Raw genomic sequence first — 21,442 nt, 5'->3', positions numbered from 1 at the left:
CACCCCATGAAGTGTTGTACATGTCCAGGTACATCTAGATAAAGTATCCCTCCTCCACCCCATGAAGTGTTGTACATGTCCAGGTACATCTAGATAAAGTATCCCTCCTCCACCCCATGAAGTGTTGTACATGTCCAGGTACATCTAGATAAAGTATCCCTCCTCCACCCCATGAAGTGTTGTACATGTCCAGGTACATCTAGATAAAGTATCCCTCCTCCACCCCATGAAGTGTTGTACATGTCCAGGTACATCTAGATAAAATATCCCTCCTCCACCCCATGAAGTGTTGTACATGTCCAGGTACATCTAGATAAAGTATCCCTCCTCCACCCCATGAAGTGTTGTACATGTCCAGGTACATCTAGATAAAGTATCCCTCCTCCACCCCATGAAGTGTTGTACATGTCCAGGTACATCTAGATAAAGTATCCCTCCTCCACCCCATGAAGTGTTGTACATGTCCAGGTACATCTAGATAAAGTATCCCTCCTCCACCCCATGAAGTGTTGTACATGTCCAGGTACATCTAGATAAAGTATCCCTCCTCCACCCCATGAAGTGTTGTATGAAGTAAAGTATTGTACATGTCCAGGTACATCTAGATAAAGTATCCCTCCTCCACCCCATGAAGTGTTGTACATGTCCAGGTACATCTAGATAAAGTATCCCTCCTCCACCCCATGAAGTGTTGTACATGTCCAGGTACATCTAGATAAAGTATCCCTCCTCCACCCCATGAAGTGTTGTACATGTCCAGGTACATCTAGATAAAGTATCCCTCCTCCACCCCATGAAGTGTTGTACATGTCCAGGTACATCTAGATAAAGTATCCCTCCTCCACCCCATGAAGTGTTGTACATGTCCAGGTACATCTAGATAAAGTATCCCTCCTCCACCCCATGAAGTGTTGTACATGTCCAGGTACATCTAGATAAAGTATCCCTCCTCCACCCCCATGAAGTGTTGTACATGTCCAGGTACATCTAGATAAAGTATCCCTCCTCCACCCCATGAAGTGTTGTACATGTCCAGGTACATCTAGATAAAGTATCCCTCCTCCACCCCATGAAGTGTTGTACATGTCCAGGTACATCTAGATAAAGTATCCCTCCTCCACCCCATGAAGTGTTGTACATGTCCAGGTACATCTAGATAAAGTATCCCTCCTCCACCACATGAAGTGTTGTACATGTCCAGGTACATCTAGATAAAGTATCCCTCCTCCACCCCATGAAGTGTTGTACATGTCCAGGTACATCTAGATAAAGTATCCCTCCTCCACCCCATGAAGTGTTGTACATGTCCAGGTACATCTAGATAAAGTATCCCTCCTCCACCCCATGAAGTGTTGTACATGTCCAGGTACATCTAGATAAAGTATCCCTCCTCCACCCCATGAAGTGTTGTACATGTCCAGGTGAATAGTGGTTGAAGTGTTGTACATGTCCAGGTGTATATAGTTCTTGGTTTATCCCTCCTCCACCCCATGAAGTGTTGTACATGTCCAGGTGTATATAGTTCTTGGTTTATCCCTCCTCCACCCCATGAAGTGTTGTACATGAAGAAGTGTTGTACATGTCCAGGTATATATAGTTCTTGGTTTATCCCTCCTCCACCCCATGAAGTGTTGTACATGTCCAGGTATATATAGTTCTTGGTTTATCCCTCCTCCAACCCCATGAAGTGTTGTACATGTCCAGGTGTATATAGTTCTTGGTTTATCCCTCCTCCACCCCATGAAGTGTTGTACATGTCCAGGTATATATAGTTCTTGGTTTATCCCTCCTCCACCCCATGAAGTGTTGTACATGTCCAGGTATATAGTTCTTAGTTCTCCCTCCTCCAACCCCATGAAGTGTTGTACATGTCCAGGTGTATATAGTTCTTGGTTTATCCCTCCTCCACCCCATGAAGTGTTGTACATGTCCAGGTACATCTAGATAAAGTATCCCTCCTCCACCCCATGAAGTGCTGTACATGTCCAGGTACATCTAGATAAAGTATCCCTCCTCCACCCCATGAAGTGTTGTACATGTCCAGGTACATCTAGATAAAGTATCCCTCCTCCAACCCCATGAAGTGTTGTACATGTCCAGGTACATCTAGATAAAGTATCCCTCCTCCACCCCATGAAGTGTTGTACATGTCCAGGTACATCTAGATAAAGTATCCCTACTCCAACCCCATGAAGTGTTGTACATGTCCAGGTACATCTAGATAAAGTATCCCTCCTCCACCCCATGAAGTGTTGTACATGTCCAGGTACATCTAGATAAAGTATCCCTCCTCCACCCCATGAAGTGTTGTACATGTCCAGGTACATCTAGATAAAGTATCCCTCCTCCACCCCATGAAGTGTTGTACATGTCCAGGTACATCTAGATAAAGTATCCCTCCTCCACCCCATGAAGTGTTGTACATGTCCAGGTACATCTAGATAAAGTATCCCTCCTCCACCCCATGAAGTGTTGTACATGTCCAGGTACATCTAGATAAAGTATCCCTCCTCCACCCCATGAAGTGTTGTACATGTCCAGGTACATCTAGATAAAGTATCCCTCCTCCACCCCATGAAGTGTTGTACATGTCCAGGTACATCTAGATAAAGTATCCCTCCTCCAACCCCATGAAGTGTTGTACATGTCCAGGTACATCTAGATAAAGTATCCCTCCTCCACCCCATGAAGTGTTGTACATGTCCAGGTACATCTAGATAAAGTATCCCTCCTCCACCCCATGAAGTGTTGTACATGTCCAGGTACATCTAGATAAAGTATCCCTCCTCCACCCCATGAAGTGTTGTACATGTCCAGGTACATCTAGATAAAGTATCCCTCCTCCACCACATGAAGTGTTGTACATGTCCAGGTACATCTAGATAAAGTATCCCTCCTCCACCACATGAAGTGTTGTACATGTCCAGGTACATCTAGATAAAGTATCCCTCCTCCACCACATGAAGTGTTGTACATGTCCAGGTACATCTAGATAAAGTATCCCTCCTCCAACCCCATGAAGTGTTGTACATGTCCAGGTACATCTAGATAAAGTATCCCTCCTCCACCCCATGAAGTGTTGTACATGTCCAGGTGTATATAGTTCTTGGTTTATCCAGGTGTATATAGTTCTTGGTTTATCCCTCCTCCACCCCATGAAGTGTTGTACATGTCCAGGTGTATATAGTTCTTGGTTTATCCCTCCTCCACCCCTTGGTTTATCCCTCCTGAAGTGTTGTACATGTCCAGGTGTATATAGTTCTTGGTTTATCCCTCCTCCACCCCATGAAGTGTTGTACATGTCCAGGTATATATAGTTCTTGGTTTATCCCTCCTCCACCCCATGAAGTGTTGTACATGTCCAGGTATATATAGTTCTTGGTTTATCCCTCCTCCAACCCCATGAAGTGTTGTACATGTCCAGGTGTATATAGTTCTTGGTTTATCCCTCCTCCAACCACATGAAGTGTTGTACATGTCCAGGTACATCTAGATAAAGTATCCCTCCTCCACCCCATGAAGTGTTGTACATGTCCAGGTATATATAGTTCTTGGTTTATCCCTCCTCCACCCCATGAAGTGTTGTACATGTCCAGGTATATATAGTTCTTGGTTTATCCCTCCTCCAACCCCATGAAGTGTTGTACATGTCCAGGTGTATATAGTTCTTGGTTTATCCCTCCTCCAACCCCATGAAGTGTTGTACATGTCCAGGTATATATAGTTCTTGGTTTATCCCTCCTCCACCCCATGAAGTGTTGTACATGTCCAGGTGTATATAGTTCTTGGTTTATCCCTCCTCCACCCCATGAAGTGTTGTACATGTCCAGGTGTATATAGTTCTTGGTTTATCCCTGTTGGAGGAAATTATAGTTGAAATGATTAATTATGTATACATTTCCATTAGAACCATTTATTTTAATACTATTATGTTATGGTATGAAATGTATGGGTTCTTGGTTAAACTAGGACTGAAAATGTAAGTAAAACGAATTAATTGTCTGTACCTTGCGGGTTTAAGGGAGAGGGATGGCATATCTCTTTAGACAGATAAAAATGTTTGTTTGATGTTCCATTAGTGGAGAAGAGTATATCTTTTAGACAGATTGGAATGTTTGTTTTATGAGGGGAGTAGAAGACAATCTCCAGACCTGAAGACACTGCGCTATTGTGTGGATCGGAGAGAGTGTGAGAAACTGATGATGTCATTTTATGTTCTCTCTTTAAAATGTAATGTTCTTTGTATTTTGGGTCAGTACTCTCTTGAATTAAATGCTATTACCTGACTTTTAAGACCGGGGCTCTGTCCATTTCTTATAAAAATATTGGGTCTTACAATCCCATAGAACGCATTGACAGAGTAATTAATTCTGATTGGGAAATAATACAGAGGAATTTAGAATTCCTTTAACAATCCCACCTCCACCCCATGAAGTGTTGTACATGTCCAGGTGTATATAGTTCTTGGTTTATCCCTCCTCCACCCCATGAAGTGTTGTGCCCGTCCTTATTTATCAATATTGCATAGAAGCAATATTGCGTAGTACTTCTGAATGGAATTTAGAATGTTCGTATGCATAGAAAAATGTGATTTATCAAACAGTTCTACCAACTTTATACACACAGTGGTAGAACAGAACCGTTAACAAATACCAATTGTTCTCAGCCACAGTGCTTGTGCTCAACCTTGGCTATTTGCATTTAGAAACACCCCTAATTAACCATATATGGTCAAAATCATCCCTTTAAAGCCTGTGGGAATATACAATGCCGTACCATGAAATAGCCTATGACTGAAATAGAGGTCAAAGTGTCAGAGATTTAGTATGACCAAAATGTTTTATTTGGCTCGGTTGTGGTTGGACCAGTAAAAATGAAAACATAGCTACCAAGAGAGGACCATTAAGACAATTCAAGTTGCTTTAGAAATGGCAAAATATACAGTACCAGTCAAAAGTTTGGAGACACTTACTCATTCAAGGGTTTTTCTTTCTTTTTTATTGTAGATTGATAGTGAAGACATCAAAACTATGAAATAACACATATGGAATCATGTAGTAAGCCTAAAAGTGTTTAAAAAATCGAAACATATTTGAGATGCTTCAAAGTAGCCACCCATTGCCTTGATGACAGCTTTGCACACACTTGGCATTCTCCCAACCAGCTTCACCTGGAATGCTTTTCCAACAGTCTTGAAGGACGTCCCACATATGCTGAGCACTTGTTGGCTGCTTTTTCTTCACTCTGCGGTCCAACTCATTCCAAACCATCTCAACTGGGTGGAGGTTGGGTAATTGTGGAGGCCAGGTCATCTGATGCAGCACTCCATCACTCTCCTTGGTCAAATATCCCTTACACCGCCTGGAGGTGTGTTGTGTCATTGTCCTGTTGAAAAACAAATGATTGTCCCACTAAGCGCAAACCAGATGGGATGGCGTATCGCTGCAGAATGCTGTGGTAGCCATGCTGGTAAAGTGTGCCATGAATCATAAATAAATCACTGACAGTATCACCAGAAAAGCACCCCCACACCATCACACCTCCTCCTCCATGCTTCATGTTGAGAACCACACATACGGAGATCATCCTTTCACCTACTCTGCGTCTCACAAAGACACAGCAGTTGGACCAAAACATCAGAACAAAGGACAGATTTCCACTGGTCTAATGTCCAAATGTATGCACACTCTCATGCAAATGTTCACGTTCATGAATCTCACACTGCATGGAAATGATGCCACTCATGGATTACGCACAGATTTGTGCTTTTGTATGATTGATAAATGAGGCCTCAGGTCCCTACAGGTTAGGGTTTATCCAACCTCTATGCACGCAGTGTTCGTTGTGCCAGAACGTTGCTATATGCTAATTTAGCTGCCCTCCTCCTGGGTAATGTTGCTTTAGCTCATTCGCTGCCTGTTATACACAGTAATAGCTTGTTAGCTAGCCTGTTCCCTATTAGCTCAGTGTTGCTCATTAGTGTGCCTGTTTACCATCCCTCGTTACTTAGCCTGTTGCACTGTGTGTTGATTAACACTGGGAAGGACCTCGAGGGGCAGATGGAGAACAGGTGAGGGAGAGTCATGTGCCAAAGCACCTGCTGACCTTTGACTCTGACCCAATTTGACCCCTAGTGGTACTTCCTCCTTAACCCCCTGAGGAGGATTCCAGTAATGAACGTGTGTGTGCGTGTGTGCGTGTGAGTGCACACACACTACCATTCAAAAGTTTGGGGTCAATTTGAAATGTCCTTGCTTTCCATAAAAACATACATGAAATCAGTTGCAAAAATGAATAGGAAACATGGTCAAGACGTTGACAAGGTTATAAATAATGATTTTTAGTTGAAATAATAATTGTGTTCAAACTTTGCTTTCATCAAAGAATCCTCCATTTGCAATTACATGCCTTGCAGACCTTTGGCATTCTAGTTGTCAATTTGGTGAGGCAGTCTGAAGAGATTTCATCTCATGCTTCCTGAAGCACCTCCCACAAGTTGGATTGGCTTGACAGGTCAATAGGGTTGAGATCCGGTGACTGTGCTGGCCACTCCATTATAGACAGAATACCAGCTGACTGCTTCTTCCCTAAATAGTTATTGCATAGTTTGGAGCTGTGCTTTGGGTCATTGTCCTGTTGTAGGAGGAAATTGGCTCCAATTAAGCATTGTCCACTGAGTATGGCATGGCGTTGCAAAATGGGGTGATAGCTTTCCTTCTTCAAGATCCCTTTTACCCTGTACAAATCTCCCACTTTACCACCACCAAAGCACCCCCAGACCATCACATTGCCTCCACCATGCTTGACAGATGGCTTCAAGCACTCCTTCAGCATCTTTTCTATTTCTGCGTCTCACAAATGTTCTTCTTTGTGATCCAAACACCTCAAACTTAGATTTGTCTGTCCATAACACTTTTTTCCAATCTTCCTCTGTCCAGCTTCTGTGTTCTTTTGCCCATCTTAATATTTTATTTTTATTGGCCAGTCCTGTGATATGGCTTTTTCTTTGCAACTCTGCCTAGAAGGCCAGCATCCCGGAGTTGCCTCTTCACTGTTGACGTGGAGACTGGTGTTTTGTGGGCACTATTTAATGAAGCTGCCAGTTGAGAACTTGTGAGGCGTCTGTTTCTCAAACTAGACTATCTAATATACTTGTCCTCTTGCTCAGTTGTGCACCGAGGCCTCCCACTGGTTGTGCACCGAGGCCTCTGGTTAGTGCCAGTTTGCTCTGTTCTGTGAAAGGAGTAGTACACAGCATTGTACGAGATCTTCAGTTTCTTGGCATTTTCTTGCATGGAATAGCCTTAATTTCTTAGAACAAGAATAGACTGACGAGTTTCAGAAGAAAGTACTTTGATTCTGGCCATTTTGAGCCTGTAATCAAACCCACAAATGCTGATGCTCCAAATACTCAACTAATCTAAAGAAGGCCAGTTTTATTGCTACTTTAATCAGTACAACAGATTTCAACTGTGCTAACATAATTGCAAAGGGGTTTTCTAAAGATCAATTAGCCTTTTTGGATTAGCTAACACAACGTGCAATTGGAACACAGGAGTCATGGTTGCTGATAATGGGCCTCGGTATGCCTATGTAAAAAGATTCTGTGGTTTCCAGCTACAATAATCATTTACAACATTAACAATGTCTACACTGTATTTCTGATCAATTTGACATTATTTTAAATGGACAAAAAAATGTACATTTCTTTCAAGAAGAAGGACTTTTCCAAGTGACCCCAAACTTTTGAACGGTGGTGTACATGCTTGCATGAGTTGTGAATGCACTAACTATAAGTTAAATTGTGTGTGTATTTGTGACTCGTTTCAGGAAACTAGGTATATGTCACGTGTCACTACTTCACAGGAGAGCCGTTTGAACGTAAACGTTTTTTCAAAATCAAAATTAGTTTTTGGGCAGAAATGCCTTCTGGAACATGTGAACTTTCATGTGCCTTAATAACAAACTCGTATTCCAGCTGTAAATACGAATACAATTGTTAAATTAAGAGCCTGATTGGCTGCAATGAGTGGGCTGGGTATGCCGAGAGATTAGTTCAGATTGGTCTGACACTCTTTTGTCTATTTGAGCTGGTCAGAATGTGTAGGTAATCCTGTCTAATGTGGCTTTAAAAAATATATATTGCGTAGTAGAACCACATAAGTGTTCCCACTTTCTGGAGGACCGAGTTTGGAAATCAGTGGAATTGGAGTATGATAGGTAAGGAGATGGAGAAACACCGGTCTCCGGATTACATATTCAAACTAAGGGCAACCTTGGCATCCGTGACAGAGAGGGAGAATTCTCCTGCCATGTATACGGGTAAAATAGTGTAGCTAGTTACATTTTCATATATTACACGTTTCTAATTTTGTCAGAAAGGGTTTTCATTTCAAGTTAAAGTGTACTGTTAGCTCACTAGCTAACGTTAGCTGACCCGCTAGCTAACGTTACGTGTATGGTCTGTGTAGTAATATTATTTGCATCGCAGAGCCATTTGCTTTGCTAGTTATAGCCTAATGTTAGCTAGCTAACATTGAACCTAGTTGGTTAGCTACCTGCAGATTCATGCATGAGTTTGGATTATGGTTCGGTGTTTAGCTAGCTAGCTACGACTTAACAAAAGACTCCACTATGCAAGTATCCATTTCAACAGAATGTTCATGATGTCACTGCGAAACGATAGCTGTTGATAGACGTAGCTGGTAAATTCGCTCTAACTATCTACTCCGATTTCAGAGCACTCTAGTCTGAGTGTGCCAGAGCGAAGAATAACTGACGAATTTACAAACACTCAATACCCGTTTTAACATGGCCGGTGTCAGTAAACGTTGGCAAAAAAAGCATCATGAAATTGTTGCCAGCAGCACAGTTGCAGTCACCAACACTCTGGATGACATAAAACAGCCTAACCAGCTCTGCTAGGGCGAGTGAAATGGTCAGAGTGAGCTGTTCTCTCATTTTTATCTGAAAGTAGCTAGCCAAAGTTAGCCAGTTAGCTTGGGTCCTTGACGGCTGTTGTTAGGACAGAACGCTCGGATCAACCCTTAAAGAGATGGGTGGGGCTAAAGCTTGAGAGGGTGTGAACAATGCTGAATGGGTGTAGACAAAGAAGAGCTCTCCAATAGGTACTAAAACATTCAAACATTCAATTTTCTCAAAAGTGAGGTTACATGTTTATAAACCTTCAAAGCAGAATTACTTTCCCTTTGTTACTCAACTGTAGTGTATGATATATACTTTTATAGCTCTACTTTCGTCCAATGTAAAAAAAAAAAACATAATTTCAAAATTTAGACATGACTGAACGGAGCCGGCCGGTCACATTTGTGTGTTCGTGTACCCACCCCTGCACCCACTTGCTCCGCCATAGCTGTTGGAAGTGTGTATAGACAGTCGTGATTAATGGGAGCCAAGGTAGAGAGCAGTCACTAAAGTCCTATTAAGGTGAAAATACAGACTACACCATGAACCCAAAGACCCCTATCTTCTCTCAGCCAAAGACATTAGGTTTAATCAAAACAAATTGTAGTCATCACATGCCCCGAATTCAAAAGGTGTAGACTTTACCGTGAAGGGCTTCCTTGCGAGCCCATTCCCAACAATGCAGAGTCCAAAAGTAAGACAAATATTTGCTCAATTAAAAAAAAGACATAGTAACACAATAAAATACCAATAACGAGGCAATATTCAAAGAGTACCAGTCATAGCCACGGGGAGTAGGGGTGCTGACGGGCCGCAGCACTCCCTGATAAATACAAATAAATATATATATATACATACACAGTTGAAGTCGGAAGTTTACATAGACCTTAGCTAAAAACAACAAGCATTGCCTTTGAATTGTTTAACTTAAGTCAAACGTTTCAGGTAGCCCTCCACAAGCTTCCCACAATAAGTTGGGTGAATGTTGGCCTATTCCTCCTGACAGAGCTGGTGTAACTGAGTCAGGTTTGTAGGCCTCCTTGTTCACACACACTTTTTCAGTTCTGCCCACAAATTCTCTATAGGATTGAGGTCAGGGCTTTGTGATGGACACTCCAATACCTTGACTTTGTTGTCCTTAAGCCATTTTGCCACAACTTTGGAAGTATGCTTGGGGTCATTGTCCATTTGGAAGACCCATTTGCGACCAAACTTTAACTTCTTGCGTCGAGCGATCCCGGATCCGGGATCGTGAATACAGCCTCAAGCTCATTACTATAACGCAACGTTAACTATTCATGAAAATCGCAAATGAAATGAAATTAATATGCTAGCTCTCAAGCTTAGCCTTTTGTTAACAACACTGTCATCTCAGATTTTCAAAATTATGCTTCTCAACCATAGCAAAACAAGCATTTGTGTAACAGCTAGCGCAGCTAGCGTAGCATTTAGTGTAGCATTTAGCGTTAGCATCAGCAGGCAACATTTTCACAAAAAACAGAAAATCATTCAAATAAAATCATTTACCTTTGAAGAACTTCAGATGTTTTCAATGAGGAGACTCTCAGTTAGATAGCAAATGCTCAGTTTTTCCTGAAAGATTATTTGTTTAGGAGAAATTGCTCCGTTTGGTGCGTCACGTTTGGCTACCAAAAAAAAATGAAAATTCAGTCTTCAAAACGCCAAACTTTTTTCCAAATTAACTCCATAATATCGACTGAAAGATGGTAAACGTTGTTTAGAATCAATCCTCAAGGTGATTTTCACATATCTCTTCATGATATATCGTTCGTTGAATGGATGACTGCGTGCAGCTTGTAGATTACGCACCAATTTAGACAAAGGACACAGGGCGGACCCCTGGTAAATGTAGTCTCTTATGGCCAATCTTCCAATGATATGCCTACAAACACGTCACAATGCTGCAGACACCTTGGAGAAACGATAGAAAGGGCAGGCTCATTCCCGGCGCATTCACAGCCATATAAGGAGACAATGGGAAAAGTTGGGAATGGGAAAAGACAACCTGGTTGTAGTTTCATCTTGGTTTCGCCTGTAGCATGAGTTCTGTGGCACTCACAGATAATATCTTTGCAGTTTTGGAAACCTTAGAGTGTTTTCTTTCCAAAGCTGCCAATTATATATTTATCCATAAATTAAAAGAGCGCCCCCTATATCCAAGAAGTTAACTTCCTGACTGATTTCTTGAGATGTTGCTTCAATATATCTACATAATATTCTTTCCTCATGATGCCATGTATTTTGTGAAGTGCACCAGTCCCTCCTGCAGCAAAGCACTGCCACAACATGATGCTGCAGTTGCAAACCGTAATCTGGCTTTTTTATGGCGGTTTTGGAGCAAAGGCTTCCTCCTTGCTGAGCGGCCTTTCAGGTTATGTCGATATAGGACTCGTTTTACTGTGGATATAGATACTTTTGTACCTGTTTCCTCCAGCATCTTCACAAGGTCTTTTGGCTGTTGTTCTGGGATTGATTTGCTCCTTTCGCACCAAAGTACGTTCATCTCTAGGAGACAGGCGTCTCCTTCCTGAGCGGTATGATGGCTGCGTGGTCCCATGGTGTTTATACTTGCGTACTATTGTTTGTTCAGATGAACGTGGTACCTTCAGGTGTTTGGAAATTGCTCCCAAAGATGAACCAGACTTGTGGAGGTCTACAATTTTTTTTCTGAGGTCTTGGCTGAAATTTATTTTAATTTTCCCATGATGTCAAGCACAAAAGCACTGAGTTTGAAGGTAGGTCTTGAAATACATCCACAGGTACACCTCCAATTGACGCAAATGATGTCAATTAGCCTATCAGAAGCTTCTAAAGCCATGACATCGTTTTCAGGAATTTTCCAAGCTGTTTAAAGGCACAGTCAACTTAGTTTATGTAAACTTCTGAGTCACTGGTATTGTGATACAGTGAATTATAAGTGAAATAATCTGTCTGTAAACAATTGTTGGAAAAATTACTTGTGTCATGCACAAAGTAGATGTCCTAACCGACTTGCCAAAACTATAGTTTGTTAACAAGAAATTTGTGGAGTGGTTGAAAAACTAGTTTTAATGACTCTAACCCAAGTGTATGTAAAGTTCCGCCTTCAACTGTGTATATATATATATAAAAATCCCACCAAATGAAAAAACTCTCCAGCAGAGCGGAGAATAATTCTCCACAGCATGGAATGTGAATGTGTGGGTAGAGTCTAGTGAGTGTGCATAGAGCCAGTACAAGAGAGTCAGTGAAAAAAATAGCAATCTATATGTGTATATACTGAACAAAAATATAAACGTGACATGCAACAATTTCACCGACTTACAGTCCATATAAGGAAATCAATCAATTGAAATAAATAAATAGGCCCTAATCTATGGATTTCTGATGGCTGGGCCAAGCCCAGCCAATCAGAATGAGTTTTTCCCCACAATTGGGCTTTATTACAGACAGAAATACTCCTCAGTTTCATCAGCTGTCTTGGTGGCTGGTCTGAGACCATCCCGCAAGCCGGATGTGGAGGTCCTGGGCTGACGTGGTTACACATGGTCTGCGGTTGTGATGCCGGTTGGACGTACTGCCATATTCTCTAAAACGAAGTTGGACGCATTTTATGGTAGAGAAATTAACTGACAACAGCTCTGGTGGACATTCCTGCAGTCAGCAGGCCAATTGCACACTTCCTTAAAACTTGAGACATCTGTGGTATTGTGTTGTGTGACAAAATTGCACATTTTAGAGTGGCCTTTTATTGTCCCCAGCACAAAGTGCACCTGTGTAATGATCATGCTGTTTAATCAGCTTCTTGATATGCCACACCTGTCAGGTGGATGGATTATTTTGGCTCACTAACAGGGATTTAAATACATTTGCTCACAAAATCTGAGAGAAATAAGTTTTTGCGCGATTGGAAAATGTCTGGGATCTGTTTTTTCAGCTTATGAAACATGGAACCAACACTTTACATGTTGTGTTTATATTTTAGTTCAGTGTATTTCAATTGACTGATTTCCTTCTATGAAATGTAACTGAATAATATATTTGAAATTGTTGCATGTTGCGTCTATATTTTTGCCCAGCACATTTCATTGTTCCACTGATCATTATCTCTTCTCTTTGATCATGCATCAAGTATGAATTGAAACAATGATCAAATTTTGGGTCATAGCTTCTTTACTGATCAACACTTTGTTCTTTACTCTCTCTCTCTCTCTCTCTCTCTCTCACTAAACATTAACATCTCCTATAACCCCCCTCCTTTCCCTGATTGGGGAATGTATCTCGAATCCTCCTCAGTGATAAAGACTGAGAAACCACTTCCTATCCGTGTTTACATGCTTCTCCTATCTAAATAATGGATGTAGGGATGGATATGAGCGCTAAAAGGAGGGGAAACTAGTAGTCTGGATTTACTGTCTCGGAGGAGGGGAGAGGCTGGAGAGGCAGAGAGGCTGGAGAGGCAGAGAGGCAGAGAGGCTGGAGAGGCAGAGAGGCTGGAGAGGCAGAGAGGCTGGAGAGGCAGAGAGGCAGAGAGGCTGGCGAGGCAGAGAGGCTGGAGAGGCAGAGAGGCTGGAGAGGCAGAGAGGCAGAGAGGCTGGAGAGGCAGAGAGGCTGGAGAGGCAGAGAGGCTGGAGAGGCAGAGAGGCTGGAGGCAGGCAGAGGCAGAGAGGCTGGAGAGGCAGAGCAGAGAGGCTGAGAGGCAGAGAGGCTGGAGAGGCAGAGAGGCTGGAGAGGCAGAGAGGCTGAGAGGCAGAGAGGCAGAGAGGCAGAGAGGCAGGCTGGAGAGGCAGGCTGGAGGCAGGCAGAGAGGCTGGAGGCAGGCTGAGAGGCAGGAGGCAGAGAGGCAGAGAGGCAGAGAGGCAGAGAGGCAGAGAGGCAGAGAGGCTGGAGAGGCTGGAGGCAGGAGGCAGGAGAGGCAGAGAGGCAGAGAGGCGGAGAGGCAGAGAGGCTGGAGAGGCAGAGAGGCTGGAGAGGCAGAGAGGCTGGAGAGGCAGAGAGGCAGAGAGGCTGGAGAGGCAGAGAGGCTGGAGAGGCAGAGAGGCAGAGAGGCAGAGAGGCTGGAGAGGCAGAGAGGCTGGAGAGGCAGAGAGGCTGGAGAGGCAGAGAGGCAGAGAGGCAGAGAGGCTGGAGAGGCAGAGAGGCTGGAGAGTCAGAGAGGCTGGAGAGGCAGAGAGGCAGAGAGGCAGAGAGGCTGGAGAGGCAGAGAGGCTGGAGAGGCAGAGAGGCTGGAGAGGCAGAGAGGCAGAGAGGCTGGAGAGGCAGAGAGGCTGGAGAGGCAGAGAGGCTGGAGAGGCAGAGAGGCAGAGAGGCTGGAGAGGCAGAGAGGCTGGAGAGGCAGAGAGGCTGGAGAGGCAGAGAGGCAGAGAGGGGGACACAGAAAGATGTGTTCAAATTCACTTCACTTCAGATTTTGTCAACATAGATATTTTTCAGATAATTAGTTAAGTCTGTTTCCTCAATTGAATTCAGAACTGATTGAATTGATCCAAATTTTGCTCCAATATTTATTTGGCACGCATAGGAGATTCACCCCAGATCCATAGTCTAATCAAATATGGACTGGATACAGACATAGTTGTCAGGTCGACTTGTTTGGAGGGATGCTGAATCTTCAGAGCTCCTGTGTGAGAGTTGTAAATAATTTACCAGACTGAATTTAAACTGTGGCTCAAAGCATTTAGTCCTCTTTCAGAATTCAAGTGCTTTGCTAGAGCGTTTAACACAGTCTGAATTTATTTAACAGCTTAAACCAAGGGGGTGTGATCATGCTGGGGATGACTGACCTTTTGAGTGTGTGTGTGTGTGTGTGTGTTGGGCTCCGACAGGCACAGTTTTGTTGGCATTTGTGTTAATCCTCACCAACACAGTCCATTCTTCCTGTCACACACACACCTGAATGAAGTCTAAAGTTTTTGTCCTCACAGCACCAACAACTAAGACACACAACTAAAGCATGTTTCACATTTTCCTCTCATTGCATATCATAGAGCACGTCCTCATGACACAATAAAATTCACCTCTTCCCCCTCGCCACTCACAATACGGGGTCCAGCCTGCCTGGCAACCATCGCTGAGATCCTCAGATAACAAGGCAGATACTTTTGTTAAACAGAAAACCCAAACCCATGGCAGCAGATCCACAAGGTCTGCCATTAGAAGTGACTGTATAGTTCCCTTAATGAAAAGCACCTTTAGTCAATCTGCTTTCTCTGTGAGAGCTTCCCATGTCTGGAACACACTGCCATCAGACACACAACTGCACCAACTATCACACTTTCACAAAAAAACAGACATGGCTAAAGGCCAATCAGACATAATCCCTAGCTGTGTATTGTCACTTTCTATGTTGTCTTGTTGTCTGTAGGTTGTGAGGTATGGAAACACTGTTGCTTTTGTATATTTAGTTTTGTTGCTTTTTGTGTAATGTTGCTCTGTCTGCGTGCTGCTTGTTCTATGTTGCTCTGCATGTGCTCACTACTCATTGTTTGTCTGTATTGTAATTGTTTTAATAACCTGCCCAGGGACTGCGGTTGAAAATTAGCTGGCTGGCTACACCGGCACTTTTATTGAAACGTTGATTAATATGCACTGACCCTGTAAAAATAAAAATAATAAACTCAAACTATGGACATCGCCATGGCAACCACACATACACTGGTGTGGGCACAAGTGTGGGCACAAGTCTCAAGTCACTCAGTATAATTAGCTGTCTGAAAAGAAACCACAGTAACGGATTTCATTATCAAAACTTTACATAAACATTGCAACACCCCAGTTCATTAGGAAGAAACAGAGAGAGAATGAGCTAAGCTCCAAATAAAATTGTCTTTCAGTCTGAATGAGAGGCGAACGTTGTTCGGGTGTTGGCTCTTCAGGAAGGATCAGAGAGAGGTTTGAAAGTGTCTGCACTGAGAGAAATGAGTGTCACAGTTATCACAGTAGGTTTTCCACTGATATACAGTGCCTTGCGAAAGTATTCGGCCCCCTTGAACTTTGCGACCTTTTGCCACATTTCAGGCTTCAAACATAAAGATATAAAACTGTATTTTTTTGTGAAGAATCAACAACAAGTGGGGCACAATCATGAAGTGGAACGACATTTATTGGATATTTCAAACTTTTTTAACAAATCAAAAACTGAAAAATTGGGCGTGCAAAATTATTCAGCCCCTTTACTTTCAGTCTATAGATATATAGAGGTCCTGATATATAGAGAGCCTGTTTTCATTCCTGATCTATATAACCGTTAGCTTACCTGTGTAATATTGACAAGCTCAGAAACACTTCTTTTGCAAACATGGTCTCATGCAGTGTAGGTCCAATCCCTGTACCTTTTGCAGAATATCAGTCTGTCCCTGATGTTTTTCCTGGAGAGAAGTGGCTTCTTTCTTGCCCTTCTTGACACCAGGCCATCCTCCAAAAGTCTTCACCTCACTGTGCGTGCAGATGCAGTCACACCTATCTGCTGCCATTCCTGAGCAAGCTCTGTACTGTTGGTGCCCCGATCCTGCAGTTGAATCAACTTTTGGAGACGGTCCTGTCGCTTGCTAGACTTTCTTGGGCACCTTGAAGCCTTCTTCACAACAATTGAACCGCTCTCCCTGAAGCTCTTGATGATACGATAAATGGTTGATTTAGGTGCAATCTTACTGGCAGCAATATCCTTGCCTTGCGAAGCCCTTTTGTGCAAAGCAATGATGATGGTACGTGTTTCCTTGCAGGTAACCATGGTTGACAGAGGAAGAACAATGATTCCAAGCACCACCCTCCTTTTGAAGCTTCCAGTCTGTTATTTGAACTCAATCAGCATGACAAAGTGATCTCCAGCCTTGTCCTCATCAACACTCACACCTGTGTTAACGAGAGAATCACTGACATGATGTCAGCTGGTCTTTTTGTGGCAGGGCTGAAATGCAGTGTAAATGTTTTTTTGTGGATTCAGTTCATTTTCATGGCAAAGAGGGACTTTACAATTAATTGCAATTCACTGATCACTCTTCATAACATTCTGGAGTATATGCACATTGCCATCATACAAACTGAGGCAGCAGACTTCGTGAAAATGAATATTTGTGTCATTCTCAAAACCTGTGGCCACGACTGTACACCTCCAGGACTGCGGCGCAGAGACGCAAGAGAGTGAACTTCACCGAGTTCGCCCCATTAGTTTGCACGAAATAGATCAACATTCTTTCTGTGATCGAATCAACATGATATCAGCCCCTTTTCAATGCAACAAACCAAAACAAATCTAACTTTGCAAGATTGAGCCTGTGATTGTGTTGTAGCCAGAGCAGAACGGAATATAATTATATTGGCGGGGGTTGCCTCAAGCGGTCTTTCAATCACGGGTGAGTGTATGCGCTTTTCAGATCAGAGAAAAACCGCACGTGTGCACATTTGTTGATATTCTTTGCTATTTAGCGAGTAATTAGCCCAGTTATAGATAATTATAAGTCAGTAATGTGGAGTTACTGCTTCATACAAGAGCACATGTGTAGGCTATATTTTAAGCTCAGGTAAAAAGTGTATGTCTTAAAGGGGTATTGTTGTATTCTGAGACAAGCTTGAATATGCAAATAACCCAATAGGCAGAGGGGTAGTCTACATTGTCTAATTCTCCATATGGAAATAAGAGTTAATTGAATTTATATAAAATGGTTTCTTGTATCATACAACACAAAACAATGCAATTTACAAGCCCTTCATAATGTAAAAATGTTTTTAAAAGTCTCATGTAGTGTAGGCCTGCATTAAACACCACATATGGGCTACTGCAGGATATATCATAGAAATCAAAAGCTATTTCCATGTGAAAATGTTGTGGGATTTGCTCCATTGGTTTTGTTGGTAGGCCTACATTATGCTCAAATAGCCACAATAGCCTATTGGCTAATGTCTAAAACTGTAATGGAACAGCCTCAGTGTTCACTGTAAACGGGTGCCGGAAGTTGCACAAAATTCTCACAATGTTCAAGTTTCCGCTCACAAGATCAAACATTTGCTCAGTGCCTCCCAAAAATGTAGGGAACATCATTTCACCCTAAAAACATTACCCCTCCCTCTATACTCCATCTCTGTCAGTACACTGTTCATTTTTGTCCATCAATTAGTCTTAGCTTTGATAGAGTCAGGAGGCCCACAAAGCTACAAGAAGCCCAGGGGAAGATGCAAGCCAATAACGCTATCAGCGCTAAACACATTAGCTTTAGAATAGTGTTAGCCGCCTCAGTGTATTCAGCGACAGATAGAAAAAAGGTGCTTGCAAAGCTCTCTGGCAGGCAGTATGCATTGAGGGTTCATTGGCTTTGATTAGGCATAGTCACTTTAATTATGCACTTGTGATATCATTGTGTAGAGGAGAGGATGTACTGCTAACACAGCCCTCTCATTGAAGCCAAATGGGGAGACTTAGCGTAAGCATGCCAAAGAAAAGGGGACACTTCTGATAGATACAGCACTTAAACACAAACTGCCACTGTGAAGATTGTAAGATCTCTACCCCCTGTGATTCATCCTCAAGGGAAGCTCATTGTTTTGTTTTTCTTTGTTTGATTTTCTTGTTACTATCTCATCTCACTAACCCCCCACTTCGCCTTTATTCAATGAATTGAACTTAGAACATTTATGGGTGACGTGAATAACTCCCTTTCTGCAGTACTAGTAGCTAGTGACTGGAATTAGATTCCACATTTCCCCAGGGGAAATTAGTGTTACAGTGTGTTTCTAGACCAGTTTGAGATGAAAAGAGGATCTACATTAGAAACCCATTAACCTAGTCATTAAGGCCAGATCTGGGCCAATATGGAGTGGGGGGATCTAACTTGAGCACAATGACGTCTAATACTGTGACACCCCCAGCCTCGTTTCACACCTGGGGGTGTTGAGTGAAAATGTGTTTGTTTGGATTTTCAGTCTAAAATAACTTCCTGTGTTGACAGCCTTACTAGTGGTTGTAGAAGTAGAGTTGTTTGAATTAGCCATGATAAGGTGAGCCAGTTGTTTGAATTAGCCATGATAAGGTGAGCCAGTTGTTTGAATTAGCCATGATAAGGTGAGCCAGTTGTTTGAATTAGCCATGATAAGGTGAGCCAGTTGTTTGAATTAGCCATGATAAGGTGAGCCAGTTGTTTGAATTAGCCATGATAAGGTGAGCCAGTTGTTTGAATTAGCCATGATAAGGTGAGCCAGTTGTTTGAATTAGCCATGATAAGGTGAGCCAGTTGTTTGAATTAGCCATGATAAGGTGAGCCAGTTGTTTGAATTAGCCATGATAAGGTGAGCCAGTTGTGTGAATTAGCCATGATAAGGTGAGCCAGTTGTTTGAATTAGCCATGATAAGGTGAGCCAGTTGTTTGAATTAGCCATGATAAGGTGAGCCAGTTGTGTGAATTAGCCATGATAAGGTGAGCCAGTTGTTTGAATTAGCCATGATAAGGTGAGTCAGTTGTTTGAATTAGCCATGATAAGGTGAGTCAGTTGTGTGAATGAGTATATGTTGTATGAGTATATGTTATGTACGGTGGAGGAGTATATGTTGTATGAGTATATGTTGTATGAGTATATGTTATGTACGGTGGAGGAGTATATGTTGTATGAGTATATGTTATGTACGGTGGAGGAGTATATGTTGTATGAGTATATGTTATGTACGGTGGAGGAGTATATGTTGTATGAGTATATGTTATGTACGGTGGAGGAGTATATGTTGTATGAGTATATGTTATGTACGGTGGAGGAGTATATGTTGTATGAGTATATGTTATGTACGGTGGAGGAGTATATGTTGTATGAGTATATGTTATGTACGGTGGAGGAGTATATGTTGTATGAGTATATGTTATGTACGGTGGAGGAGTATATGTTGTATGAGTATATGTTATGTACGGTGGAGGAGTATATGTTGTATGAGTATATGTTATGTACGGTGGAGGAGTATATGTTGTATGAGTATATGTTGTATGAGTATATGTTATGTACGGTGGAGGAGTATATGTTGTATGAGTATATGTTATGTACGGTGTTGTATGGTATATGTTATGTATATGTTATGTACGGTGGAGTATATGTTGTATGAGTATATGTTATGTACGGTGGAGGAGTATATGTTGTATGAGTATATGTTATGTACGGTGGAGGAGTATATGTTGTATGAGTATATGTTATGTACGGTGGAGGAGTATATGTTGTATGAGTATATGTTATGTACGGTGGAGGAGTATATGTTGTATGAGTATATGTTATGTACGGTGGAGGAGTATATGTTGTATGAGTATATGTTGTATGAGTATATGTTATGTACGGTGGAGGAGTATATGTTGTATGAGTATATGTTATGTACGGTGGAGGAGTATGGTGGCTTTTATGCTCTTAACACTTTCATGTCCGTGATCAATGTTAATGAACATTTGTACCTTTCTCTCTCTCTCTCTCTTTCTTTCTTTCTTTCTTTCTCTCTCGTTCTTTCTTTCTCTCTCTGCTTGCCACAAGCACTATGTCAACTCCTTAATTGAAAGGAAATATGTGTTAAAATTCCAACTCTATTTCTCTGTTTTTTGTCCAGACACTGGCATCCGCTGCAGAGGATTTTCAGATGTGGCATCGGTGGAAGAATGATCCTGAGGTGAGCCAGTGGTTGTGGAGATCAACATTATTAATGTCCTCATTATCTCTGGATGCATTACCAATAGAAGCCTTGAACTCTATAAGAAGAGATTGATTTCATTCACGATCATATATGATTGTTGTAATTGCCAGCAGCTTACCACCCTGCATCCCACTGCTGGCTTGCCTCTGAAGCTAAGCAGCGTTGGTCCTGGTCAGTTCCTGGGTGGGAGACCAGATGCTGCTGAAAGTGGTGTTGGAGGGCCAGTAGAATGCATTCTTTCCTCGAGTCTAAAAAAACAATATCCCAATGCCCCAGGGCCAGTGATTGGGGTTATTGCCCTGTTTAGGGTGCCTTCTTTCGGATGGGACATTAAATGGGTGTCCTGACTCTCTGTGGTCACTTAGCGTTAGAGTAGGGGTGTTAACCTGGCTAAATTCTCTATCTGGCCCTCATACCATCATGGCCACCCAATCATCCCTATCTTCCAATTGGCTCATTCACCCCCATCTCCCCCTGTGACTATTCCCCAGGTTGTTGCTGTAAATGAGAATGTGTTCTCAGTCACCTTACCTGGTAAAAAAAAGACATTGGATGTTCATTTTTGTATAAAATCTCATTAGATTGACAATAGAGATTTAATAGCGTTCAATTAAGTAGAATTCAATTAGATTGTATTGGGACACATTCAGAGACATGCACACACTGGTTCTTACTCTCTCAAATTCCCATTAAGCCAGTATACAGTGCATTCGGAAAGTATTCAGGCCCATTCCCCTTTTCCACATTCCACATTAGTCTTATTCTAAAATGGATTACATCAATGTTTTTCTACACACAATACCCCATAATGACAAAGCGAAAACAGGTTTTTAGAAATGTTTGCAAATGTATTAAAAATATAAAAAATAT

At 42.2% G+C, this 21,442-nt stretch overlaps 1 protein-coding gene and 1 long non-coding RNA gene across 2 annotated transcripts in view; both read left to right on the top strand.

The window, feature by feature from the left end:
* The window catches only part of LOC112235490 (voltage-dependent calcium channel subunit alpha-2/delta-1-like), a 131,555-nt gene that overhangs the window by 64,708 nt on the left and 45,405 nt on the right, over positions 1-21,442 (top strand). Inside the window, exon 4 of the mRNA XM_042316847.1 lies at positions 20,489-20,548. Coding sequence (XP_042172781.1) covers positions 20,489-20,548 — 60 coding nt within the window. The remainder of the gene's footprint in view (positions 1-20,488; positions 20,549-21,442) is intronic.
* On the top strand, positions 960-3,930 carry LOC121845440. Its single transcript, XR_006082562.1, has 3 exons — positions 960-1,421; positions 1,935-2,044; positions 3,484-3,930. It is a non-coding gene; the product is annotated as an uncharacterized LOC121845440 (long non-coding RNA).

Source organism: Oncorhynchus tshawytscha, unplaced genomic scaffold, assembly GCF_018296145.1.
Source record: "Oncorhynchus tshawytscha isolate Ot180627B unplaced genomic scaffold, Otsh_v2.0 Un_contig_3309_pilon_pilon, whole genome shotgun sequence".
Lineage (NCBI taxonomy): Eukaryota > Metazoa > Chordata > Actinopteri > Salmoniformes > Salmonidae > Oncorhynchus > Oncorhynchus tshawytscha.
The sequence above is the reverse complement of the archived record's forward strand: the minus strand, read 5'-3'. Positions and strand labels throughout refer to the sequence as shown.